This window comes from Labeo rohita, chromosome 1 (genome assembly GCF_022985175.1).
Source record: "Labeo rohita strain BAU-BD-2019 chromosome 1, IGBB_LRoh.1.0, whole genome shotgun sequence".
In the NCBI taxonomy this organism is placed as follows: domain Eukaryota; kingdom Metazoa; phylum Chordata; class Actinopteri; order Cypriniformes; family Cyprinidae; genus Labeo; species Labeo rohita.
The window spans coordinates 48700392-48727373 of NC_066869.1; the positions used below are offsets into that span (position 1 = coordinate 48700392).

Sequence of the window (26982 nt, forward strand, 5' to 3'; positions counted from 1 at the left end):
CTTAATTTTTTCTGATCATTAAAACAGGCAAAAATCAGTAAAATCAAAGCTTGTGTAGATTGAAACTTTAGAAAGATTAAAAAAAAGAAGTTTGCACACACTATCAGTCAAAAGTTTTTGGACAGTAAGATTTGTTTTTTTTGTTTGTTTTTTTAAGTCTTTTCTGCTCACCAAGACTGTATTAATTTGATCCAAAATACATCAAAAGCAGTTATTTTAAATAGTAACAATATTTCACAATATTAGTATTTAAAATAACTGCTTACTATTTGGATATATAATTTACATTACAATTCACATCATCCTTCAGAAATCATTCTTATACACTAATTTGTTGTGAAACATTTATTATTATCATCAACATTTATATAAGTAAAATCAAAGCTTGTGTAGATCTACTAATGTGATTTTTTTTTTTTTAAAAAAAATTTAATATATACATAATATATATTTTAACATATATAAAATTATAAGTTTAAGCGTTAATAATAATATACACAAAATTATTAAATAAAGACACCATTTAAATTTGAATATATATATATATATATATATATTTTTTTTTTTTTTTGACAGTTTTGAATTGATCAAAATGAAGTGTGTTCATGATTAAAACAAGACCAAATCTGCTAGAATCTACTTAGATCAAAGGGAAAACAAGTTTTAATTTCCCACTGACATATTTGCTCCTGTTTTAAGCATTTTTTTTTTAGTTTTTTCAAATTTTCAAGACGTCATTTCACATTTGCATTGCAAGTAAATTATCTTGCTTTATAAATGTTTAGATATTTATTTTGGAAAACAATTTTTTTTTTTTTGGTATTGCATGCAAGATTTAATGAAAATATAAAACATTCTGCTCTGATTTAAGGCCTTGATTTGTATAAAGACCCATAAAAGACTCATAAAAACTTGTAACTAACATAATTTTTCTAAACTGTTTAGACTGACCAGACACAATAAAGAGCATCATTTTCCAGTTACATGATTTATTCTGTTTCATCACAAAAACATGTTCTCTGCCAGCAACAGAACATAAGCCTTCAGAAATAGAGGATGTAATGGACTGGGGCTGGTAAAACTTTAAAGCAAAGAAAAAATGTTTACAAAGATAAAATAGTTTTACAGCATGCATGAAACATTTACAAGAGCAGACGTGAGCTTAAAACAATGTTCAGTCAAATGCATTAAACGCAAACCTTCACAGTTCAAACCTAGTCACCTTCATACTTATTCTCATTAGTGTACATGCTAACTCATTTCATTGTCATGCAAAGGCCATCGGTTTACCAATTCAAGTAGGATGTGGTTAAAGAAAATGAACCAATTACAAAAATACTTACAGATGTGCCATATCAAGATGATATTGCTTTATTTGACAACATGAGAACTGAAATGAAACGAGTGTGTCAGAGAGTGTCGTGCGCTGGCGTCACGTGCTGGTGGCCGCGGTGAACACTGGTCCGGTATGAACGCCGTCTCCCGCCACCTCTCCCATGGCTTGCAGAGCGACCGTCGCTGCCATCGCCTTGGCGTGTTTCTTATTGGGACTGGCAGTCTGAGGCTGATAATCACATCCGTTCACCACCACCTGACAAACACACACACAAATCTGACTGACAGCAAATCACACAAAGCTATGGCTGCGTTTTTAGAATGCCGTTTCATGCATGAGCTGCTGCAAGGGACGTGAGTGCAACAGTCGTACACCTTCATGTTTTCATAGAAAAAACAACGGAAAAGCAGCGTAATCGAATAAAAAAAACCTCTGACGAACTACTACTGTATGTCTGATATTTGATGTTTGCATCATGGTAACATTGTTTTTACAAAACATTTACAGTTAATAGTCTACTGGTTTTATACCCTCAGTCATTTTGAATTACCTTGACTTTTGAGGTTTTTTTTTTTTTCTTTAAAGTATTTTCCTTGTATTATTTCTTAACACATAAAATGTATAAGACAAGTTTGTACAAGATGTAGTAGTAGTTAATGCATCTTTTCTGCAAAGATATTTAACTTTAAGAAATTAATAAAGAAAAAGTTGCTTGAATCATGTTGTAGTTACATTTAAAGGTTGACTAGTTAAAAATCATAAAAAAAGAGAATCTGTCAAATGTTCTGGAAAAACAAACAACAACAACAACAACAACAAACAAAAGAGAGATTTCATATATCCCAGCCCTATAACCTAGATTTTTATTACTACTTTAATAATAATTTATTATTTTCTAATAAATATTAAAAATATATTTTATGATTTTTATAACTTTACTAATAATTTGATTTGTTTAAAAAATATTATTAAATAATTATTTTATATAAAATGATATATTTTATATAATAATATTAATAATAATAATAATAATATTTCACACAATTATTTTAATGAAAATAAACAACTACATTTTATTACATTAAATAATAAAAATCATATTGAACATAAAAATACTGTAACTTATTGTACTGTTACTGAAAATTGTTTGAGTTGGTTCTTGTAAGGAGTAAACTCAAGTGTGACCACCCAGAAATTAAGTTTTTCCTGTTTTAGTCCTAAAAGGATGATTCACACTTAAAAAAAAAAAAGTAAAGTTATTATATGAAAAGTTTTTTGCAAAAACAAATAACTTTCAAAAATCTTTCATTGCGCATTCAAATTAATCTCAAACTGCAGTTTTGTATTTTGATAAAGTAAAAATAACCAAAAAAAAATGTAAAAAAAAAAAAAAAAAAAAAAAAAAAAAAAAAACTTTTTGCACATAAACTCTTCATATGTAGATGCACTCCCCAACAAAATCACTACGATAATTCTAGAATAACTATTTCCAAATATTCAAGTCATCTAGTGAACATTACTGTAGTTTTTCATATGGCTGAAAAACAAAATATTGCAATGTCAGTTTTTTCCAACAATGTTGCAGCTGTAGTTTTAATTATAATATCAGGATGTCTAAATTCACAATTCATCTGAAACTTTTTTTGTTTAATTTTTTAATGCAAAATAGTATAAAATGATACTTAAAACAATACTTTTTAAAATTAGTCACTAACCTTGAAGAGGAAGTTCTTGCGGTGGTCGGGTCCGCTGTGGTGCACCATCACAAACTCTGGCTGCGGCCACTTCTTCTTATTGCACATCTCCATCAGAGCAGATACCGGATGCTTCCCTGCAGAATAAACATCACATCCACATTCTCATAAGCTACACATTCTTATCAACCAATCATTTCCCTCTGACTTCAGGACTACATCAGTTTTCTGATTTACCCTGTAAAGCCTGACACATGAAATGATAGTCAAATAAATCTACATTTTATAAAATGGAACAGTTTTTTAAACCTTTAGGCAAAATTTTAGAAATCTAAAGAAAACGTTTGCATGTGTTTTCTGTTGTATTGTATCTGATAAACAAGGCCTGTATGGTTCATACAGTCTGATATAGTGAGAATATGAAGACAAAACAGCTTAATTTTATTCAGAGACATAAACTGAGCAATAATATGTAATTTGGTTTAATGCTCACTATACAGTTGAGGTCAGAAGTTTACATACACCTTTCAGAATCTGCAAAATGTTAATTTTACCAAAATAAGGCATGTTGTTTTTTTTTTAGTACTGACCTGAATAAGATATTTCACATAAAAGATGTTTACATATAGTCCACAAGAGACAATAAAAGTTTAGATTATAAAAATGACCCCGTTTCAAAAGCTTACATACACTTGATTTGTAATACTGTGTTGTTCCTGAATGATCCACAGCTGTGTTTTTTGTTTAGTGATAGTTATTCATGAGTCCCTTGTTTGTACTGAACAGTTAAACTGCCCGCTGTTCTTCAGAAAAATCCTTCAGGTCCCACAAATACTTTGGTTTTTTAGCATTTTTGTGTATTTGAACCCTTTCCAACAATGACTGTATAATTTAAGATCCATCTTTTCACACTGAGGTCAACTGAGGGACTCATATGCAACTATTATAGATGCTCCAGAAGAAAATGCATTAAGAGCCGGGGGGTGAAAACTTTTGAATTTAAATTTAACTTATTTTGTCTTCTGGGAAACATGTAAGTATCTTCTATAGCTTCTTAAAAAAACAATTTATTTAGGCAAAATAAGAAAAATGTACACATCTTCATTCTGTTGAAAAAAGTTTTCACCCTCCGGTGAACCTTCTGTAATAGTTCCACATGAGTCCTTCAGTTGTCCTCGGTGTGAAAAGATGGATCTTAAAATTATACAGTCATTGTTGGAAAGGGTCCAAATACACAAAAATGAACTTGTGGGACCTGAAGTATTTTTCTGAAGAACAGCAGGCAGTTTAACAAAAAAACACAGCTGTGGATCAATAAATCAATAATGGAAATAAAAAAATGACATGCATTTTGTATGATCCCTCTTTTATGTGTTGTAAAATAATCAACATTTTGCAAATTCTGCAAGGTGTATGTAAACTTTTGACCTCAACTGTAACAGTAAAATCTGCTGCACAGACCACATAAAATGATCTAAATATCATCTGTATCTCCAATAATATGTCTTAGTAAGATGAGATTGAAATGATCCGAACATATAATGCAAAGCAACCCAATGATGATTGAGTGAGAGATGAACAAATAAACGTTCCTTAAAAGATGTGAGATGTTTTGGAGGCTTGGGAAGATCATTCCTCCACTGAGCAACAGGAAAGTAAAACTTCTGGAAACAAACGTTCCTCAAAAGATCCTGATGATCAGATTGGAGACTCACTGATTTAAAGACTCACCTAGAAGATCCTTCATCACAACAATGTTGCCAGACTTCTGGGTCTTTTCTCCTTCTGCTACAAGGCCTGTATGGACAGAAACATCCGCACTATGATCTCAGTGGTGATAATACGAGTTGATTTCCACACGGCTTCTTCTTACCCTTGCGGTCCGTTTTGAAGTCGATAATGATGGGCTCCACCGTTCCTTCCCTGTGCTTCCCCAAACCCTCCCCTGACCGCCATCCCATCTTCCTCATCAGTAACTCCCCCATCCCGCCCGAGACCGGCGCCGCCCGCAGGAACTGGTCCTGAATGGAACGGGACAGATTCAGGCAGAGAGAAAGAGAGGCAAACGAAGAGAAACAGGAAATAGTGAGAGACTCGCTTATTCAGTGAAGTCAGGTCACGTCACTTCAACCGGAGCTGTTTTTAAATTAATATTAGATATTAGTTAAAATAGCTTTGTACATTTCTATTTAACTATTTTAAGAATATGTAAAATGTTAAAATGTAGAATCCTTTATTTCTCACCTGCTGCAGGTCTAAATGACTAAAAAAGTACAAATATAAATAAATACATATATATATATATATATACACATTACTGGACAAAAGTTTGGAATAATTACGATCTTTAATGTTTTTGGATAAAGGCTTTTCTGCTCAGCAACACAGCATTTATTTGATTAAAAATAAAGTAAAAACTGTAAAATTGTGAAATATTATTGCAATTTCAAATAACTGTTTTCTATGCGAATATCTGTTAAAATGTAATTTATTTCTGTGATCAAAGCTGAATTTTCAGCATCATTACTCCAGTCTTCAGCATCACATGATCCTTCAGAAATCATTCTAATATGCTGATTTGCCGCTCAAGAAACATTTCTGATTACTAGCAATGTTGAAAACAGTTGTGCTGCCCAATATTTTTGTGGAAAATGTGATACAATTTTATTTTTCAGGATTTTTTGATGAATACAAAGATCAAAAGAAAAGCATTTAATATTTTGTAACATGATAAATGTTTTGTCTTTCACTTTTAATAAATTTAATGCATCCTTACTGAATAAAAGTATTATTAAAAAAAGTCTTACATGAAAGGATTATTTTTATTTCAGTTTTAGAAAATGTTAAACTTCAACAAACTGTGGTCAAAGCAATATTTCTATTTTTTTTAATCAAATATTTATGTTTTATATTTAAATTCTATTACAGTGTTTATGAATATTTAAATGACTGATGCTCAAGAAACGCTTCTGATCATTATCAATGTTAAAAAATTTTTTTTTGCTGTTTAATATTTTTGTGGAAACACCTTTTAGGTATTTTTCCATGCAAGACTTTTTTAATTAATACTTTTATTCAGCAAGGACACATTAAACTGATCAAAAAGTGAGAATCAAAATATTTATAATGTTACAAAATATTAACTGACGTTCTTTTGATCTTTGTATTCATCAAAGAATCCTGAAAAATAAAATGTATCATGGTTTCTACTAAGATATTTTCAACATTGATAATAATCTGATTTTTTTCTTAAGCAGCAAATCAGCATATCAGAATAATTTCTGAAGGACCTTGTGACACTGAAGACTAGAATAATGTTGCTCAAAATTCACGTTTGATCACAGGAATAAACTACATTTTAACAGATATTCACATTGAAAACAGCTATTTTAAATTGTAAAACTATTTCACAATTTTTCCCTGTATTTTTGATCAAATAAACACAAAAATAAAACAAACATCAAACACGATTCCAATCTTTTGTCCTGTAGTGTATAATTTTCCATAACACATGAGTAATTAAGGTGTGAGCCTTCAACAGGCGAAGAAGCATCAATACCGTCCTGAACAGATCTCAGGCTCTGAGTCGGTTCAGTGCAAACAAACAGGAGGACATGGCAGAAATGCATCAGTTCACACACAAATCCACATGAATAGAAGGAAGGGTGCTGGAGGACGTACGTACCTAGGCCCCCATCATCGGCCGAGCATCTGACGTGAATAGAAGGGGCCTGACTGTGACCATGGCAACAAGGCAGCTACAAGGACTGACCCTGCAACAAGTTTCCATACAGAGGGGTGAGAGTTCACAGGTCAAACTGTGAGCCCCCACCCCTCTTCCATCCGTGTCCCAAACCCACCAACCCAAGCAATGAGCCTGATCCTCGCACCCACTGGATGCCAAACCCCAAACATTGTTTTGACTGCAGTTAGTGCATGACCAGGCCCTTTTGACACGCCAATCATTTTTAGACTGAACCTTCTGTATCATCTGAGCGATTTGGATCCCGCTCTTACGTCAAGAGTGAGCTCCAAACACATCCCAGGATTCACCGAGACTGTTGTATCTAGGCAAAGTTGGCCATTTCGGTACCACTGCCCTGAGCCGTATTTGGTTGTGTGAATGTTTGGTGTCTCAAAGTATTTTGCTCCCGAGTCTAAATAAAAACTGGGATTATCGTGTCTTAATGTAAAGGTCTGCATTACGCAGCTGTCAGCATCTAATGCCTTCAGGACAATACGTCTCTCCGCTAACTGATTGTGTTAATTTAATACATTTTACACATTAAAGCAGTGATTTTACTATGGTTAAGGGTTTTTAGGAGTGTCTAAAACTCTTAGAATAACTATAACACACAACTTCAAGTGATTTGTTGTTTTGTGACAGAAACATCAGTGATAAAACAAACCCATTTTCAGTGAATAACTACATTATTGTTCAATAATTGGAGTCAGTAATTAAAATTTTTATTCAGCAAGTATGCATCAAATTGATCAAAAGTGACAGTAAAGACATTTAGAACATTACAAACATTTTCCATTTTCATTTTGTTATGTGCTTTTACCTTTTTTATATTTCAATAGTTTATTTTTATTTCATTTTAGTAGTTTTAGTACATCAACACTTCGTTCAGCTAATACTTGTTTTACATTATTCAAATACTATTACAGAATTTATGAATCTTTTGAATGAGCCTTTATTTTTTTATTTTTAATTTTAGTTTTAGCAATATAATAATAATAATAATAATAATAATAATATTTAATTAAGTTTTTACTAAAACTTCTTAAATTTCTATACAGTTTTATATTTATTTCAGTTTTAGAAAAAAAATTGTACTTCAACAAACTTAGCAACAAGAAACAACAAACATTGCTACATTTCAAATAAATGCTGCTCTTTTCAATTTTCTATTCAACAAATAATCCTGAAAACTAAAATTTTCAAAATTTTCTGTATAAAAACGGTCTTCAACACTGATAATAAAGATTTTTAAAGGATCATGTAACTCAATGATGCTGAAAATTCAGCTTTGTATCAGAGGAATAAATTACAATATTTTATCAGAATTTTTACTGCATTTTTCATCAAATAAATGCAGCCTTGATGATGTTTAAAAAAAATGTTACTGACCCCATATTTTGAAACAATAGTGCATTAACACAGATCATTAATCTAACTGTAGGCTGTAAATATGTGTTCACCGGTGTGCATACACTGGCTCATCCAATCAGATTTCAGATCCTGATGCGTATGTCTATACTCATTGGTCGATCAGAGGAGGGGTGGAGAGACTTACTTCACATCCTCTTCCTTCCTCCCCTCTCTCAAAAGACACTTTTAGAGGAGTATAGTGAGGTGCGCTGCCCATCCATCAATGCATCTGCTACGACAGAATTTCAGATATAAAACATCTGCATGACCGTGCACAAGTGGTGTACCCGTTCGACCGCTACGGCGCCGGCCGGTTTAATCAGAGAGACTCAAAAGATTGCGATCAGGTCAAATATTTGCGCTTTAGAGGAAAGACGAGAAGCCGTTTCTCTTTCTTTCAGCTTAAAAAAAAGCAAATGACGTCAGTAAACACAGCTTTGAGCTGTCTTTTGGCAAGGGCGTTTCCATAGATACCTTGACGTCATCTTCAGTGCTAAATCAATACTTATTACATGAAAAGCGGACTATCATTGTGCGACTGACTGGTCTGCGGTCTAAATTAACGACTGGGTACACCAATTGGCAAAGCAATCACAGATGACAATTCTTATGTATATGACTTTATAAGAAGGGATGATGGGTATTTTCGAGTTTGAGAGAGCTATTTTACCCTCCGTGTGCGACGTGAGCGCATGTCAGAAGAGTGTAAATCTCAATTAAGCACAAGAAGTCAAAAGGGTCTGACTGTACTATGCCAACTTGCATGAGGAAATGATGTCTACTTTGATTCTTGGGAATTTAACACACATATATGATGCAAAACACAAACCATCAAGCACAATATATGTCCAACATCATAGTACGAGTGGTGCCGCCGACTCATGGCTGTACCTTCTTAATCCAGGCCTGCGGGCCGCTGTTAGTGAGCTCGTCGGACGAGAGCACTTGAGCACCCGTGGAGCCCGTGAAGAGGCCGGGGATGGTGTTGGACTGGGCCCATGCATCAACCTGTGAATGACATTTACAGGCGTGAGTTAGAAAATCATGAAGTATGGACACAAAGCTTCAAACCGTGGCTAATGCAGAATTTATGCAGTCCACATTTTCTGATTGTGGGGGAAATCTGTAAAAAATGTGCTAAAACATGTTTACTGGCACTGGCACTTTTATAGTATTTACTCATATCTGAATGAGCTTTAATTTTTAGATTTAAAAATTCATTTTACTTTAAGTTTAGCAACTTATTTATGTGCTTTTGTCATTTTTATTATTTTTTTAATACTTCTATATATATTTCTTTATAGCTTTACTGTATTTCAGTTAATCTAATATTAAATTAAATGCTACTACAGCATTTATGAATATTTTGAATGAACCCTTAATTTTATATTTTCACTTTTCATTTTAGGTTTTAGTAATTTTGTTCTGTGATTTAGATTTTTTTTTAAATATTTCTATATAGCTTTTTAATTTCAGTTTTAGTTTTAGAAATTATAGTACTTCAAAAATCTTATTTTGTTTAGTCAAGGCAACATCTACATTTTAATTTTAGTCGTTTTATCTACTCTTGTCATTTTAATTACTTTTCAATCTTTCTATATAGCTTTATTTTTATTTCAGTTTTAGAAATTTTAGTACTTCTATTAGTTTTCAAGGCAAAAGTTCTCATTTTTAATTTATGTTTTTAATCTAATGTTTACATTATAGCATTTTAATAGTATTATAGTATTTAATATTTTGAATGTCATTTTCACAGTTCAGTTTTTCAGTTTTTTTATTAGAATTTTTAGTCATTTGTTTTGCGATTCTGATTTTTTAAATACGTCTACATAACTTTTTTTTATTTCAGTTTTAGTAACTATAGTACTTCAAAAATCTCTATTTAGTTTAGTCAAGGCTTAAGGAAGTTTCATTTAGGTTTTCCTACATTTTTTCTACCATTTATGTTTTCTATTATTTAAATACTTTTATAGCATTTATTATTTTTTGACCTATTATTATTCTTTTTTCATTTTGATTGTAGTCATTTTATCTGCTTTTGTCATTTTTACTATTTTTTTAATATTTCTATATTTTTATTTCAGTTTTAGAAATGTTAGATTCAAATTGTAAGGTTTTTTAAATCTAATGTTTACATTTTATATTATTTTAATAGTATTATAGTATTTAATATTTTGAATGTGATTTTACATTTTCAGTTTTCATTTTAATTTTGTTTTAGTATTTTTCTTAGCCCCAATGTCCAAGAGAGGCAACGTACTTGCTCTTGAGCCCGATTCAGCATACACATGGCATTGATGTCAAAAGGGTTTTCCGCCAGTCTCTTCTGAGCGACCGCTCTCTCACTGACAGCCAATGTGATGTCCACAGGCTAGAAACCAAAGACAAGAGCTGAAACAAGCTGAACACAAGACTTATCTGAGACCATTCTGATGTATTTTAGAAGCTGAACTCTTACCTGAGAAGGTGCTTCAGGAAAGACACTATCATTGTCCTTGCTGGTTTCCTCAGTCCCAGAAGAACCCGATGTAGATGGCTTTTCTGTTTTCTTTTCGACCGGCACCCATTCTCCATACGCACCATCAGCCTCCTTCTTCCTGTGCTGGGAGCCGGAGGACACCGGGAACTCCTTAGCAAAAGCCGCTTCGGTTCGGACGGCCGGCTTTACTGAGGTGTTCTGAAGGAAAAAAGAGAAGTATAGGAACACGGTTACTGTAGTAATAATTTAGTAATAATAAAAGAATTGTAGAATTTTGATCAAATACATTAAAAAGTGTTAGAACGTTAGACAATATTAATACATATAATATTAAATCTAATATTAGATAATTTTAAATTAATTTAGACAATCAAAGACGGTCTATTTAAAAAAAAAAAAAAAAACAGCATGCACAACTAAATTTTCAATATTAACAAATTCTAATACAACAGTAAAAACCTAAATTAAATCATTTGAAATGAAGATTTAAAGATTTACTTTGAACGGTAATCCAATTTTTAAAATAACTGGCAAGCGCAATTAATTATCCAATATCAATAAATTTTTATTTTTCCATTTTTTCCTCAATTATTTATCAATTAAAAAATTGAGCTAAAATGAATGCTTAACTGCAGCTATTAAAATTTTATAATATTTTGTCTAAATATAAATAAATGAATTAATTTAAATGATAAAAAAGCCTGGATAAACTCATAATTTGATATAATTCATGTTTAATAAAAAAGAAAAAAGGTGGAAATTCTATATTTTATCTAAATAAAAATAAATGACACTCAAAAAAATAAATCAAATTTTTATATGCTAATTATTTTAGATTTGATTAAATTTGACAAAATTCATTAAAATTCTATACTATTTTGTCGAAATATAAATATAATAAAATAATTAAAAAAAATAAAACACTAAACATTTTAATCACATAGTTACAAATGCTAATAAATAATAAATAAAAAAAAAACTGAAAAGTAAAAACCTACTCGAATATTGACAATAACATTACACTTAGTATTTTATTTTATAAAATGTTTATATATATAAATTTTTTTTGGAAACTTAAAAGCCCACCCTAACAAGCTGCATAATTTGGCATAAAATTCATGTTTAATGGAAAACATTAAAATTCTATACTATTTTGCTTCCAAAAAAAAAAAAAATTTAAATAGATATAAATGCTAACCAGTATTACAAAAAAAAAAAAATACAAAAATAAAAGCCCACCTAAATAACCAGCAATAATTTTACAAAAATATACTATTTTGTCTAAATAAAAAATCAAAACAAAAATAAAATAAAATGGAAGTTTAATTTGTGCAGAGTTTTTAAGTGACATTTCGGTAAAATTAAATTAAATTAAATGTTATAAGTAAATTTAGGCATCACAGTATAATGTGCAGTATGAAAAATAGATATTAATTGTATGATTTGATGGTAAGAACAACTAAAGATGCATTATTGAAGCTTAGAAAAGTAAAAGTCTACCTCAACAAGCTGCATAATTAAAGGTAAACTTCATGTTTGTATAAACATAAACAGTGCATGCCAATATTAACACATTCTAAATTGTAATGTGACTTAAGCAAGCCCCTAAACTCAAGTATGAACAACAATAACAGTGAGACACTTACACCGAGACTGAATGCGATGCCCTTATTCTCCTTAAGGGAAGCTCCAAACAGCCTTTCTTCCTCTTCATCGTCTGACACGTGTGGTTTTGCGATGGCCATCTCTTCCTTACTCTCTGCGATCTTCTTGCATCTCTGAAGGATTAAATAAAGTGTTGATCCAATGCAGATAAAAATACACCAAAGTGTAATCACATGCACAACGCTCACCTCTGTTAGCTCTTTAATGCTGAAGCTGTTCGCCTGTTTTGCTACTTTCTTTTTGGCCTCTTCGATACTGGCAAGATTCGGTGTAGCTGATGACGGCGGCTTGTTGACGATTGTCGGTAATGGGGCCATTTGTGGCAGGGAGGCCAAGGCACCCATGCTGGACAGAGCAGCGGTCATGGTGGCGGCAGTCATACTAGCCATAGCAGCATTCATAGACATGTTTGATATCACTGGCAATTGTAAAGACAAGGATGTGGAATTTGGAGTTGGCAAGGGCAGCTGAAGAATAGATTTGGGCCTGAGACTTTCTGGGATCGGCACGCCGGCCTTGGCACACATAGCTGCAGCATTAGCCTTTGCTATTTCCAGCAACTGCTCCTTATCTGGAAAGAGGAAAAAACAAGATTAAGACCAATGCAATACTATTGGACAAAAGATGGAATAATTAAGATTTTGCTATGTTTTGAAAAAAAAATATCTTCTGCTCTCCAAGGTTGCATTTATTTGATCAAAAATACAGTAAAAATTGTGAAATATTTTTACAATTTCAAATAGCTGTTTTATATGTGATCATATAGTAAAATGTAATTTATTTCTTTGTTCAAAGCTGAATTTTCAGCATCATTACTTCAGTTTTCAGTGTCACATGATCCTTCAGAAATCATTCTAACATGCTGATATTTTGTTGAAACTGTGATACATTTTATTCTTCAGGATTCACATACGAATAGAAAGTTCAATGGAACAGCATTTATTTGAAACATTGAAACATTTTGTAACATTATAAATGTCACTTTTGATCAATTTACTTTCTTTCTTTCTTACAACAATATTACAAAGCAAAAAATGTTTCTTAAGCAGCAAATCAGCCTTGAATGTTTTGTTTTGTTTTTTTCGGAAATAAATAAATTTTTATTAAACAAATATGCATTAAATTGATCAAAAGTGACAGTAAAGACAAAAAATTAAAGTTACAAAAAAAAAAAAAAAATTTTAAATTAATGCTATTTTGAACTTTCTATCCATCTGTGAATACTGAAAAATAAAACACCAATGTTTCCACAAAAATGCTGGACAGCACAACTGTTTTCAACATAATAATCAGAAATGTTTCTTGAGCAGCAAATCAGCATATTAGAATGATTTCTGAAAGATCACACGACATTAAAGACTGGAGTAATGATGCTGAAAATTCAGTTTTGATCAGAGGAATAAATTACATTTTACAATATACTCGCATAGAAAACAGCTATGTGAAACTTTAATAATATTTCACAATTTTGTCTAAATAAATAAAAAATAAAACACTAAAAAATGCTATCAAATAGTTATAAATGTGATTTTTTACAAGCTGCCTAATATGACATAAAATGCATTACAATACTATTTTGTCTAAATATAAAAATAATAAAATTAAAAAAATAATAAAAATCTTAGAACAGTAAAAGCCTACTGCAATATCAACAATACTATTAAATTATTATTATTATTACTATTATTATTATTATTATTATTTTTTTTTTTTTTTTAAAGTACAACCCAACCTAACAATTTGGGACACATTTCATGTTTAATGGAAAACACTAAAATTCTATACTATTTTGCCTCAATAAATTAAAAAAAGTAAACAAACAGATATAAAGGTTAATAGAGAAAAAGAAAAGAACATACAAAAGTAAAAGCCCACCCCAACAAGCTGCATAATTTGACAAAATTCATGTCTAAAGGAATATACAATTTTATTGTCTCTATTTTGTCTAAATAAATGTAAAAAAAAAAAAATCTGATTCACAAATTAGCATATTAGAATGATTTCTGAAGGATCGTGTGACACTGAAGACTGGAGTAATGATGCTTTGATCACAGAAATAAATTACATTTTAACAGACATTCACATAGAAAACAGCTATTTGAAACTAATAATATTTCACAATTTTTACTGGTTCAATAAATACAGTCTTGTTGAGCAGAAGAGACTTCTATCAAAAACATTAAAAAAAAGAATTTTCCGCATACCAAGTTCTGTAAGACGTGGAGGCGTCTTGCTGGTGCTACGTCGAGTTCTTGAAGTCGATCTTTTCTTACGGAGAATGAGGACCGGAGATCGACTCGGTTCCCGTTTCCATCGGTCCCGCTGATTTAGCGACCGGCTTCCGAAACCCCTTCTCCAGCGCGAGCCGGATCGGGATCTCCTCCTCGAACGTGACCTCGACCTCTTTCTCGATTTCGACCGTCTGCTTCTATCCGGAGTTCGAGATTTCCTCCGACGGCCTTGCGAACGTGATCTCGACCTTTTCTTTTTAGGCGACCTCGATTTTGACCGTTTGCTCCTCGTTCTAGACTTGTGCGATTTCCTTTCAGAGGGCGATCGAGACTTCCGTGAAGACGACCTGGATTTTCTCTTTTTCGACGGCGACTTTGATCTGGATCGTGCAGCTGCTGCTTTGGATTTTGAGGATGTTTTTTGACTGGGAGATTTGGATGGTGAGGTTGAGTTCCTCTCGACTGAAGTTAAAGTTGGATTTGCGCTGGTTTCTTTCTTTTCAGGGTTGGCAGCACATTCTGAATCTTTTGGCGTAACGGTTGAGAACGTTGAAGGTTCTTCAGATGCACTGGTCACTTCCAAAGGCACCTCAGGTGTAATGCACTTTTGGGAAGACTTGGTCTCGGATGGCTCTGCCAAGAAGGGAACTGGCCGCCAAGATCCTGTGTTAAAACCAGAATTCAAGACGCTGGATGCCGTTTCAGACGACTTAGTGTCTGTTGTTGGACCTCCATTCTCAGTAGTGTTTTGAGACACATTTGTTTGTATTTCAGAACTTGTATTCTGATCATTCTTAACCGATTCAGTTTCCAGTTTCACGTCAGACCTGGACTTCGAAACGGACCTTGATTTCGAAGGTTTCGTTCTGCTTTGAGACTTGCTCTTAGACCGGAGTCTACGCCGTGGCGAGCGAGACCTAGATTTCGACGTGGACCTTCTGTTCCTCCTCGAGATTACAACAGACCTTGATCTAGTTCTCCTGGAGTGCGACCTGGATCTCGAACGCTTGCCTTTTCTGACAGAATGAGACCTGGACCGACTGTTGCGTCTCTTTGACCTCGATCTACTTCTCTCTCTCTGTTGATGAGACCTCTTTTTGGAGCTATTTCTAGAGCGTGAGGTTGACTTTGAACGCCGTTGTCGTTTGGGGATCTGGATCTGCGCTCTGACTTCCGTTTGGGTGATCTTGATCTGCTTCGTCTTCCTCTGGAGCTCTCTTTACTTTTAGATCTTCTTTTCTTCTCCTTGGGCCTTTCATTTTCCGTGCTTTTGTGGACCGAATTCTCCATCTTGGGAATAATGTCAGGCAACTCCTGAGGCTTACCAACACCAGGTGAGTCTTTGAGCTCAGACTTTGTAATCTTACCTGTTGAAGAGGACTTTGCAGCTTCACTAGAAGGTTTCGATTCAGACTCGGATTCAGAAGCAGATGCTGAGGAGCTTTCGGACCGAGAGCCAGACCTCTTCGCCTTGTCTGTATCTTTGCTTTTTTTCTTTTTCTTTTTCTTCTTTTTCTTCCCACTTTAGAAAACACACAAACACAGAACAAAATTATCACATAAGCACAAGTCAAAACTGATTCATTTGAAAAACCCCACCATTTGTGTGATCCAGCTATACAAATTATAAAAGGTTAAGAACAAATACTTTAATGCAATAAATGATAATACTGCTCTGAAATAGTAAGATTTCGTAAATATAACATCTAAAACACAAGGCTTCATCAATTCAAGGTGATTATACTAACATTATTTGTCATTAGTAAGCACAAAGAACTGCTTCGCACCTTTCTTGAGTCTCTTTGTCGGACTCCGTGTCTGAGCTACTGTCTTTTCCTTCTTTGCGTTTCTTTCTCTTCTTTTTGCTTTTGTGTTTTTTGTGTTTTTTACTCTTCCTGTGTTTAGTGCTGGTGTCCTCTTTACCATGGTCATCTTGGAGGTCAGTACGCATGACTTTATCTGCCATGAAGACAAAAGACTTATTAATGACAGAATATAGGACAGAAAACATAAAAACGTTATCAGAAGTATTGATGACTAACCTGTTGGTGTGTTAATTTTTTCTTCTTTAAGTCCATCTTCTCTCGTCTCCACTGCATGTTCAGATTGTGGCTCATCTGTCACACTGAATGAAAAAACATTGTGTTATTCATTTAAAACATGATTTTGTAATTCATATCATTACAGGAACACCAAGAAACCACAACAGACCCGCTGTTTATCTAAAAGCATTTCCTAGTGATCTTAGTTTTTCTTTATATTGACTATTGATTTAGTGTCTCAGCCAAAAATGTACAGTGGTCAGCATAGTACTAACCAAGTCAAGTCATTTTTATTTGTATAAACTTACACAAATAATCTGCAGTAGCCATTCACCTCCATTAGATTTTTTTCTAATATGCAAGTCAATGGCTACCGTCAACTGTTTGGTTAAAACATTCTACACAATATCATTTTCTGTGTCTAGCAGGAAAAAGAAACTCGATTTGGAACAACATGAGGCTGAGTAAATGATTACTTTCTTCAATTTTAGGTGAACTATCACTTTAAATCAGCTTTGCTGATATCTGTGATATTTGTGATGTCAAATAACCAAGAAAACATCAAAACACTTGGAAACTGTGTTACGTGCACAACTTATTCTTTGGAATTTTAATCTGTGGAAAATGTCTTTTTATTGACAAGTGGTATGACAGAGGTGTTGTTTTTGTTATGGATTTATTTAAAGATGATGGTACTATACTGGAGTATGAAGAATTTATAACTTTGTATAGTCTTCCTCTGCCAGCTAGATCTTTCAATTCTGTCATCAAAAGTTTGTCTCCAAGTTACCTGCATTTATTTAAAACACACCTTTGATATGTAACAGTAGATATATCAAGTAATTGTTGTAATTTTTTTCTGGATCCAATTTCTTTGATAGCATTTATTGAAATACTCCCTGAAAATGTTTGCATTTCTAATAAAATAAGAGAGGTACATTTTAAGATTTTGCATCAATTGCTTGCTTCTATCTAAGTTGTTATTTATCATCTTTTATAAAATGTGATTTAAACTTTTCAGTGAAAGATATGAGGAGGTTTTCAGTGTCACAAAAGAAGAGGTTTTTTTTTTTTTTAATTTTCATTTAAAAAATCATGTTATGTTTTTATTGTGTGTTATTGTGTTAGTTAGCTGTATTTTTGTTGTTGTTGTTATTTTTACTTGATTGAGATGAATTGGAATGCACAATGTAAAAACATGATTTTTTTTTTAAATTGTTAAAAACAGTGTTATTCATTATTGCAAATGAACTCTATATATTTCTGTATTTTTCTGGCAGTAATCATGCTATTGATCCTGTTGTTAATTTTTTGTGTGTGTGTTGCACAATTTGTGAATTTTTTATACACAAAAACTAATTTCTCAAGATGTTACCTAGATTTGATGTCTTTTTTTGCTGAGATTTTGCTTATTGTTAAATCCCTTAAACTCACTGATAACACTGCTGTTTCTTTGTTGATCTTTTTTTGTCTTGCAATAAAAAGCAAGATATATAGTATTAGTAATCTTTGATTAATATTGGCTTATCTAAGAATGTTTATATGGTTGTTTTAAAACTGTTTCAGTTTAAGTATTACATTACAGTACAAAACACTTCTGTCACTGCTTGACAACAATTGTGCTACCACTGTACTTTGTCTAAATGTGACCCTGGACCACAAAACCAGTCTTAAGTCACTGGGGTATATTTGTAGCAATAGCCAAAAATACATTGTATGGGTCAAAATGATTGATTTTTCTTATTTGGCAAAAATCATTAGGAAATTAAGTAAAGATCATGTTCCATGAAGAAATTTTGTAAAATTCCTACTGTAAATATATGAAAACTTAGTAATATACATTGTTAAGAACTTTATTTGGACAACTTATAAGGCCATTTTCTCAATATTTTGATTTTTTTGCACCCTCAGATTCCAGATTTTCAAATAGTTGCATCTTTTTCAAATATCGTCCTATCCGAACAAACCAAGCTTATTCAGCTTTCAGATGATGTATACATCTCAATTTTGAAAAATTGACCCTTATGACTGGTTTTGTGATCCTGGGTCACAAATGTCTGAACACAAAGGTACATGAGAAATGAGCAATTGTGAAATTTCACAAACCTATATGAAACAATTATAGTGAAACCTTAGTTTACCATGGTAATTGTAAAGGTTTACATCTCGTACATTCTATACCTACTGCGTTAGTTATACTAACAAAAACGTACCGTGCTAATACCACAGTATTCTTTGTAACGTAATTCGAGTAACATGTAATTGCCAAGATATACCTGTAGGGCATTAATATAGCAGCATAGTAACGCTAAACGTCAAAGCTATTGTCATCTTATACTGTTGCTGTACTGTCGTACTTGCAACATTTTCTGCATAGCAACTATAACACGTCAACAAACACTGACAGCAAAACGCAAAAAATACACAATTCAGACACAACATAATTGTAAAATGTTTAAACGCTGCGTTTCAGTGCGCTGCAGTAGAGTTTGCATCCATTGATCACTGAAGCTAATGTTTGGCTAACCGGCTAAAACAAACAAGACGACAACTGTTATACTGATATAACGCGATCTCGTAAGGCGCAAGTAAAAGAGCGGACATTTTACCTGTTTTCTTGAGTTTCATCTTCGATTTCTTTAATCTTATTCATTACAAAATCCCTGAAAATCTGCTCGATATTGGTCGCCATCACAGTAGGAGTGCGGTTCGGTCCGCCAGTATCCCAGAATACCTCAGCACCTGCTTCTTTGTCCGGTCGCCACAGCGACTGACAGCGGCGCGAAGGCGGCAAATTCGAAATGTAAAAACGGTTATTGTATTGTACAGTTAAACTGCTAATAACAAAGATACAAACAAAACCGCTTTGTGTTTCTCGTTTCCGCTCGCTTTTTAAACATAATTTAACAACACCGGATATAATCGAGGGAGCGACAGACGCTCGAGTAGCCATTGAAAGTAACTGTGGTAACCATAGTTCCTCACAAAATAATAATAATAATAATAATAATAATAAACTAACTTACATTATTTATTCTGTAAAATAATAGTAAATTAATGTGAAATATTTTTTAACTTACTTTTTGTGAAATTGTACATACACTGTGTGCATAATTATTAGGCATGTTGATAATCTGGTCATATTTTTTTACCAAGCACATTTTACCAATTCCAAACCACAACAATCTTAGTAACTACTATTAATTTTGTATTTAATCATTTGTAAGTGATATATAACTGTCCGTGAAGGCTGGAAGTGAAAAACTCCTTATATTCAGGTGTGCATAAGTATTAGGCATGTTTTCTTTTACAGATAAAATGAGCCAAAAAACAGATTTAACCCAGACTGAAAAGTCCAAATTATTAAATGCCCATGAGAAGAATGCAATACTAATGCATTACAAGAATTTGCAAAGTTAAGGCTTGACCATTGGACAGCGAAATGCTTGTTGAGTCTGCGTGGTCAGAAAAAACAGGTGGAGAAGAAAAGATGGATGTTAACTGTAAAAGAATTAGGAATTAAGGTGAAGAATTAGGTGTGACACCATCAGGAACCGTTTTGTCTCCAGCACCACCGTTTTCCAGACCTGCAACCTACCTGGAGTCTTCAAAAGTACAATGTGTCAGGTTCTCAGAGACTTTGCTTGGTAAAAAATCCTAAAAAATGCCCCTGACTTAATAAGAATAACAAGCTGACGTCTTGTGAAATACATGAATACATGAAGGACAAGCATCACATCCTCTTGTACCTCTGATTCAAGAATTTATCTTCCAAAATCTGACAGTAAGTTTTGGGAGTTCATTTTAGTCCATCTCTGCAAGTCAGACTTTTCAGGATAGGAGACTAAACATGAACTCCCAAAATGTACTGTTAGATTTTGGAAGATAAATTCTTGAATCAGAGGTACAAGAGGATGTGATGCTTGTCCTTCAAGAGTTTATCAACTCTTGTAATGCAAGATTCTTGTAATGCATTAGTATTGCATTCTTCTTAAATCTCTTTTAAATCTCTTTTTTGTCTCATTTTATCTGTAAAAGAAAACATGCCTAATAATTATGCACACCTGAATATAAGGAGTTTTTCACTTCCAGCCTTCATGGACAGTTATATATCACTTACAAATGATTAAATACAAAATTAATAGTAGTTATTAAGATTGTTGTGGTTTGGAATTGGTAAAATGTGCTTGGTAAAAAAATATGACCAGATTATCAACATGCCTAATAATTATGCACACAGTGTATGTACAATTTCATACAAAGTAAGTTAAAAAATATTTCACATTAATTTACTATTATTTTAAAGAAGAAATAATGTAAGTTACCAAGTAACTTACAGTACCAAGTTACCTCAGTTTTGATGATATTCGATTAACTTTCTAACGCAGATAGAATTGTTTTATATGGCCAAAAAGTAAGATGAAATTCTGGTAAATTATAATCAAGTAGATCTAACTCGCTTCAGTCCAAAAGTGTTCATCTTGAAATATTCCTAACAATATTAAAGATATTCTTATGTTTATTAAAAAAAAAAGGCACAAAGCAGGAGCTTAAGGTGGGCATTTGTGCAATTATACTAAAAGGCCTTTTACTTGCTAAAAATATCAGTTAGACATACAAAGGGATGTAGTAGATTGTGTGCAACAGGTTCTTCGAAAAAGTTTTGATCATGTTGATAAATTAGAGTCTTAGAAATTCATAAATCAAATATGATACAGTAGGTTTTATGGGGTTAAAAAGCTAGAATGAATCAACGTCTCTTGGCTGCAGTGTATTGACAGCTTTATTGGTCATAATGGGATTTTCACATTGTTATTATAGTAGCAGTAAAATTATCATATAATACAACTGAACTATCTTTGAATATTGACGTCTTATCTGCAGGCTTATATAGTGTATTGTACACTATATAAATAATACAGTGTACAGCAGCACTAATAGAGAGATACGGATGATAAGAGCAGGTTATTTATAACTATGATGAGAGCAGTCTCAGTACTATGGTATGATTTAAAATCTGACTGGAAATCCTCACAGATATCATTTTTTCTCTAAGAAGGAACATAGCTGTGAGGATACTGCTTTTTGTAGTATCTTTGACAGAAAAGGGAGATTTGAGATTTTGAGATTTTGAGATTAGATTTAACTAATTCTCTAGGATTGAGTTGTGTTTTTTTAATGAGAGATTAATAACAGCCAGTTTGAAGGTTTTTGGGACATATCCTAATGACAATGACAAGTTAATAATATTCTGAAGAGGATCTATGACCTTTAGAAGCTCTTTTAGTATCTTAGATGGTCTAGGGTCGAGCATACATGCTGTTGGTTTAGATGATTTAACAAGTTTATGCAATTCTTCCTGTTCTATAGCAGAGAACAAGTGGAATTGTTCCTCAGGAGATCTATATCGCATCTATCTGATGCGATACTGTAGCTGACGGCTACATGGTTATAATTTTCTCTAATCGATTTTGGAAGTAAAGAAGTTCATAAAGTCCTGCCGTGCTGCTGGGAGTCAACGCCTGTTGATGCTTTATTTTTTGTTAAATTAGCAACTGTATTGAATATATACCTGGCTTGTGTTTGTTTTTTTCTTAAAGAGACGAGAAGTAAGCAGATCTAGCTGTTTATAATGCTTTTCTATAGGAGAAAATACTTTCGCTCCATGCAATATGACGTCACTTAAACGTCAATTTAACAAGCTAAAAAAATATATTTTGATAATGTTTTTTATTTGGCAGATATAACATGTGAGGTCACTTTTATTGCATGAAACCTCTGAATACATCAGTAGAGTCAACTAGATTGGCAGTTACATATCTGATGACAACAGCTTTAGTAAAACACAGAGATCTTGAGATGGTCTTCATGTGGTTATCCACCAGCTCTCATCTGGAACAATGACCAAAAAATTTGGTTTTGGCCCAAAATAGCATTGACTGTTGACCTGCAGTTATATTTTAGCAGCTTTATACAACTTAATAATAGCAGAAAGTACTAATGTGTTCCAAATGATGACAGTTATGTAAATTAATCATGTCTTATTAGCCAGCAAAGACAATGTTCATTGATAAGGAAAAGCTCACAGAGTCTGTGACTTTCATAAATGTGTTAAACGTTGTTTCATAATGCCATACATCCTGTGCTTCTGTAGGGTGTGCAGCTGGTACTCAGTGCCTTGTTTGAACTCATCCACTGTAAAATACAGAAAAATTTAAAAAGATAGTTCATTTAAAAAAAAAAAAAATAAATTAAAAGTTGAATTAGAAGTTCTGCTAAATAATAAGGTTCTATTTAATTGGAGAAAATGTTTCTTTAGATGTTCTTCACACTAAGAAAAAATGCTTATATTTCAGAACTGTTCACTTAAATGTTCTTGGGAACTCGAAATGGTTCTTCTATTGTATTGCTGTAAAAGCCTCCTTTTGGAATCTTTTTTAAGAGTGCAATAAGAAATGACTTGCAGACTTACAGCCAGAAACTCTTTTGTTCTTTTCGCCGAGTTCCTCCTTGGGCATCCCAGTGTTCGAGTCTGTCAGGAAGCGTTGGGAAGCTTCTGTTCCCTGCCTACGGATCTCAACAGGAGCTGCCTTATGGTTGTCCTTATTCTCAGAAGAGTCTTGGCTTCTTACATCTTCATGATCGGAAACCACTTCCCATTTAGCTGCTAATAAAGGTGGAAGACAATATAAGTCCAGACTGGCAACCACTGAGATTTTTCTACAAAGCACTTGATTTCAGAATTATTGGAAAAACATCTTCAACATCAGCAGACAATGACTGATTCAAAGGCATAATTGCCTTGATCTCAGATATTTGAAGTTGAGACTAACAGTCTGCTCTCCTGTCCATCTTATTTTGGTGTTTTTTTAGTAGCCCGTTGTCTAGGTCCATCAGGAGTTTTCTGGAAGTTTCAGTGCCTGGTTTGTGCATCGCACTCAATCTGAGCACCTGTAGGATGTACAGCTGGTACTCAGTGCCTTGTCTGAACTCATCCACTGTAAAGGAAAAAAAACAGAGGAAAAAACAATTTAAGATTGTACGAATTGATGTGAGAATTCATATTTTTGAGGAATCTCTATATCCCAAAGTACAAGTTGTGTAATAATTGCAAGTTTTAAAACATGGTTGATATCATGTTCTAAAGCACTCACGTGGTGCTGTGCTCCTCTGCTGCTCTGTTTGTGACCCCAGCAGTTGTCCAGTTCTGGGATCAACCAGAGTGGCGTGAGAATTCTGGGTTCCCTTTCTCATCTCATAAGCTGGAGGATTGTAGTCTGTGGAGAAAATATCAACCAATTGAAGGTAGCCAGAACCAGCTCTATTCAGTCTCACTGTAATACCAGACTTTCGTTCAGAACAACATGAGTTTGTCCATGCAATTATTTTGCATACTTACAGCCGGAAACTCTTCTGTTCATTTCGCTGAGTTCCTCCTTGGGCATCCCAGTCTCCACATCGATCAAGATGCGTCTGGAAAATTCTGTTCCCTGCCTACGGATCTCAACAGGAGCTGCTTTGTTGTTCTCCTCATGTTCAGAAGAGTCTTGGCTTCTTTCATCTTCATGATCGGAAACCACTTCCCATTTAGCTGCTAATGAAGGTGAAAGAAAACATTAGTCCAGACTGGTAAAGGACTGCTTTGAAAGCAAGATTCCCTGGTAAATGACCAGTTTAAACTGCCCTTTTTTCTTTTTTTTTTTTGTGGTTTATGTTACTGGTAGCTGGACAATCAATAGACAATCTCCATTAAAAAAAGTGAGACTTACAGCCTGCTTTCCTGTGCATCTGATTCCTGTGTTCTTTGAGTAGACCAGCATTCAGGTCCATCAGGAGTTTTCTGGAAGTTTCAGTGTCTTGTTTGTACATCGCACTCAATCTGAGCACTTGTAGGATGTACGGCTGGTACTCAGTGCCTTGTCTGAACTCACCCACTATAAATGAAAAAAAAAAAAAACAGAAGAAAAAACAATTTAAGATATTACAAAATGATGTGAAAAGTCATCTTTTTGAGGAATCTCTATAATATACTAAAGTACAAGCAGTGTAATAACGTTCATGTCTCAAAATATGGTTTTGAAGCACTCACATGGCGCTGTGCTCCTCTGCTGCTCTGTTTGTGGCTCCAGTAGTTGTCCAGTTCTGGGATCCACCAGGGTAGCGTGAGAATTCTGGGTTCCCTTCCTCATCTCATAAACTGGGGGATTATAGTCTGTGGAGAAAATAACAAACAATTGAAGGTACCTAGAATCTGCTCTGTTCATTGTCATTGTTATACTAGATTTGCATTTGCAGTTGAGTTGCATTTGTCCATGCAATTTTGTTTTCAAGTTGACCTGACTGAATTTTTAAAAAAGCAAAGCACTAAAATCAATAATGCAAATTATTTCGCAGACTTACAGCCGGAAACTCTTCTATTCATTTCGCTGAGTTCCTCCTTGAGCATCCCAGTGTTCAGGTCCATCAGGATGCGTCTGGAAGGTTCTGTTCCCTGCCTGCGGATCTCAACAGGAACTGGTTCTTGCTTCTTGGGTTTCACATCAGTGTTTATGTGCTTCAGAACCAAGTTATCCCTGTGTTCATCTTTGACCATTTGTAGCCCATTTCTTTTTACTTTACCATTTGGGAATCGGTGCAGTGGGCTTGCATGGAGACCTGCAAACACATCATGAACATCAAACCTGCAGCTTATATCTTAGACATTTAACATACTTTTATATGAACTTATTTAAGTTATGAAAACTTAAGAAAAAAAAAAGAGAATCCAGATTACCTAATAGCACCCCCACTTAACAAGCCATAAAAACATCTCTATCTCAGTTGTTGAACAGGTAATCACATATTTTATCAAGCAGAAAAATGTGCCAATGTGGTTAAACCCTATAAAAAAGCTTAAAGTTCAAAAGAGTGAGGAATGAGGAAAACACAAACCTTTACAAGAGTAACCACTTTCTACTAAATACCACATATTACATTTACCCTATTGTTACTATAATAAAATTGTCGTAAATTTAAAAAAGTCATTATAATGTGATATATATATAGAGAGAGAGAGAGAGAGAGAGAGAAACCTTTTAAAGTGTTTGAAAGTAAATCCATATTCATTTAGTATGATTATCATTTATTGAGGTCATTTTTACATTAAGTATCTTTGTAATTTAGTTTGAAAAAATACAAAATTGCCAAATTTTAAGGTGAATCCAACAAAGTATGTCATTAACAGACATGCATTGATTATATTTAATTCCAGAAAAGAAATAAAATGAGACCTATATTCTGTGTACATTATTTTTTATAACAATTAAGCAACTTTGAAAAACAAACTATTTATTTATTTATTTGATATATTACTGAAATGATAGACTACTTACATATAAATATTTTAAACAATTTTGCCATATTTATATATATAGTTTACAAGTTAATTTTAATTTAAAAGAATATTTTTATAGTTCAATTTCTAATTTCTAGGAGAAACAATCAAGATGTTAAAGTGATCCTCTGTGGACTGTCTTGCATTACTGTTAACGATTAATGATTATCATGTGCTTGATAGTTTTTTCCAGAAGTAAAAATTTTCATCATAGTTCCTTGTGTTGTTTTGAAGGAAGTCAAGTCTATTCTGAGACTTGGGAAAACAATTAGTCAGGTTTGCTTTGTAATAGATTCAGGCAGATATTAAGCAATATCATATTATATAATATACTAAATAAATATTATAAAATATATATATATATATATATATATAGCATTGCATGTAACCAAATATTGATTTTTGATTTTATGTAATTATTTTACATGCTAGAATCGCTTTTAAAAATGTTTTTGAACGTTCTGCCAGAATGTTCAAAAATATGTCAGTAAATGAGATAAGAAATAGATAAATCTCACCAGCCACGAGCAACAGGAGCAGTAAGACCCTGAACATCCTGTGAAAAAATATGGAAAAACACTGTAACAAGTAGTTTGTTGTAGCTTGTCAAACACCGCACACCATTTCTAACAAACAATTTGCTTTCACAGGCATGTCTGAATGATCCAGCTGAGCACAGTTACAACACGTTAAACGCTACCTGTGATCGTTTCTGTTCGGAGAAAAATGGATCGATAGATTCTTCAGCGCTGTGAGAATGACTTATCCTGTCTGTTTGACTCACCTCACGCAACAAGATTCTTATGCTCTCTGGAGTCGCTTTTAATAACCCGGAGACTCAGATAATAACCTGGTTCAGAGGTTGGCTTACACCTGCAATCCTCTCTCTCTTTTTCCTTTTATCTGCTTTTGTCTCTTAGGCACTGATAAAACATTCACTCTTTGATCCTGATGTTCTGACATATGACCTACTTCAAATGATATTAGTGTCAGTACATTCATGACCT

General features: G+C 33.2%; 2 protein-coding genes across 2 annotated transcripts; both read right to left on the minus strand.

Annotated features, from left to right (window-relative positions):
• Window positions 1-969: 969 nt before the first annotated feature.
• On the minus strand, window positions 970-19335 carry LOC127171256 (protein SON). The gene is given in 14 exon segments (XM_051119781.1): window positions 970-1591; window positions 3052-3167; window positions 4762-4827; window positions 4904-5051; window positions 9077-9193; window positions 10446-10556; window positions 10644-10862; window positions 12311-12442; window positions 12518-12900; window positions 14534-15623; window positions 15626-16082; window positions 16348-16519; window positions 16603-16685; window positions 19212-19335. Coding segments are annotated over 14 exon segments (3336 nt in total). The 5' UTR covers window positions 19295-19335; the 3' UTR covers window positions 970-1432.
• A 3025-nt stretch (window positions 19336-22360) lies between these two features.
• On the minus strand, window positions 22361-26746 carry wu:fa56d06 (uncharacterized protein LOC795664 homolog). Its single transcript, XM_051119674.1, has 10 exons — window positions 26676-26746; window positions 26494-26531; window positions 25003-25257; window positions 24692-24814; window positions 24372-24536; window positions 24002-24196; window positions 23757-23879; window positions 23436-23600; window positions 23075-23269; window positions 22361-22797 (listed from the first exon to the last, which is right to left on the minus strand). The coding sequence occupies exons 2-10, from the start codon at window positions 26528-26530 to the stop codon at window positions 22703-22705; spliced, it is 1353 nt and encodes a 450-aa protein (XP_050975631.1). The 5' UTR covers window position 26531; window positions 26676-26746; the 3' UTR covers window positions 22361-22702.
• Between the last annotated feature and the right edge of the window lie 236 nt (window positions 26747-26982).

Coding starts and splice junctions, on each gene's coding strand:
- wu:fa56d06 (XM_051119674.1), bottom strand. CDS start 26,530: ATGTTCAGGGTCTTACTGCTCCTGTTGCTCGTGGCTG. Junction 24,815..25,002: donor GAATAGAAGAGTTTCCGGCT/GTAAGTCTGCGA, acceptor TTTTCTCCACAG/ACTATAATCCCCCAGTTTAT. Junction 23,270..23,435: donor GATGGACAGGAGAGCAGACT/GTTAGTCTCAAC, acceptor CACCTTTATTAG/CAGCTAAATGGGAAGTGGTT.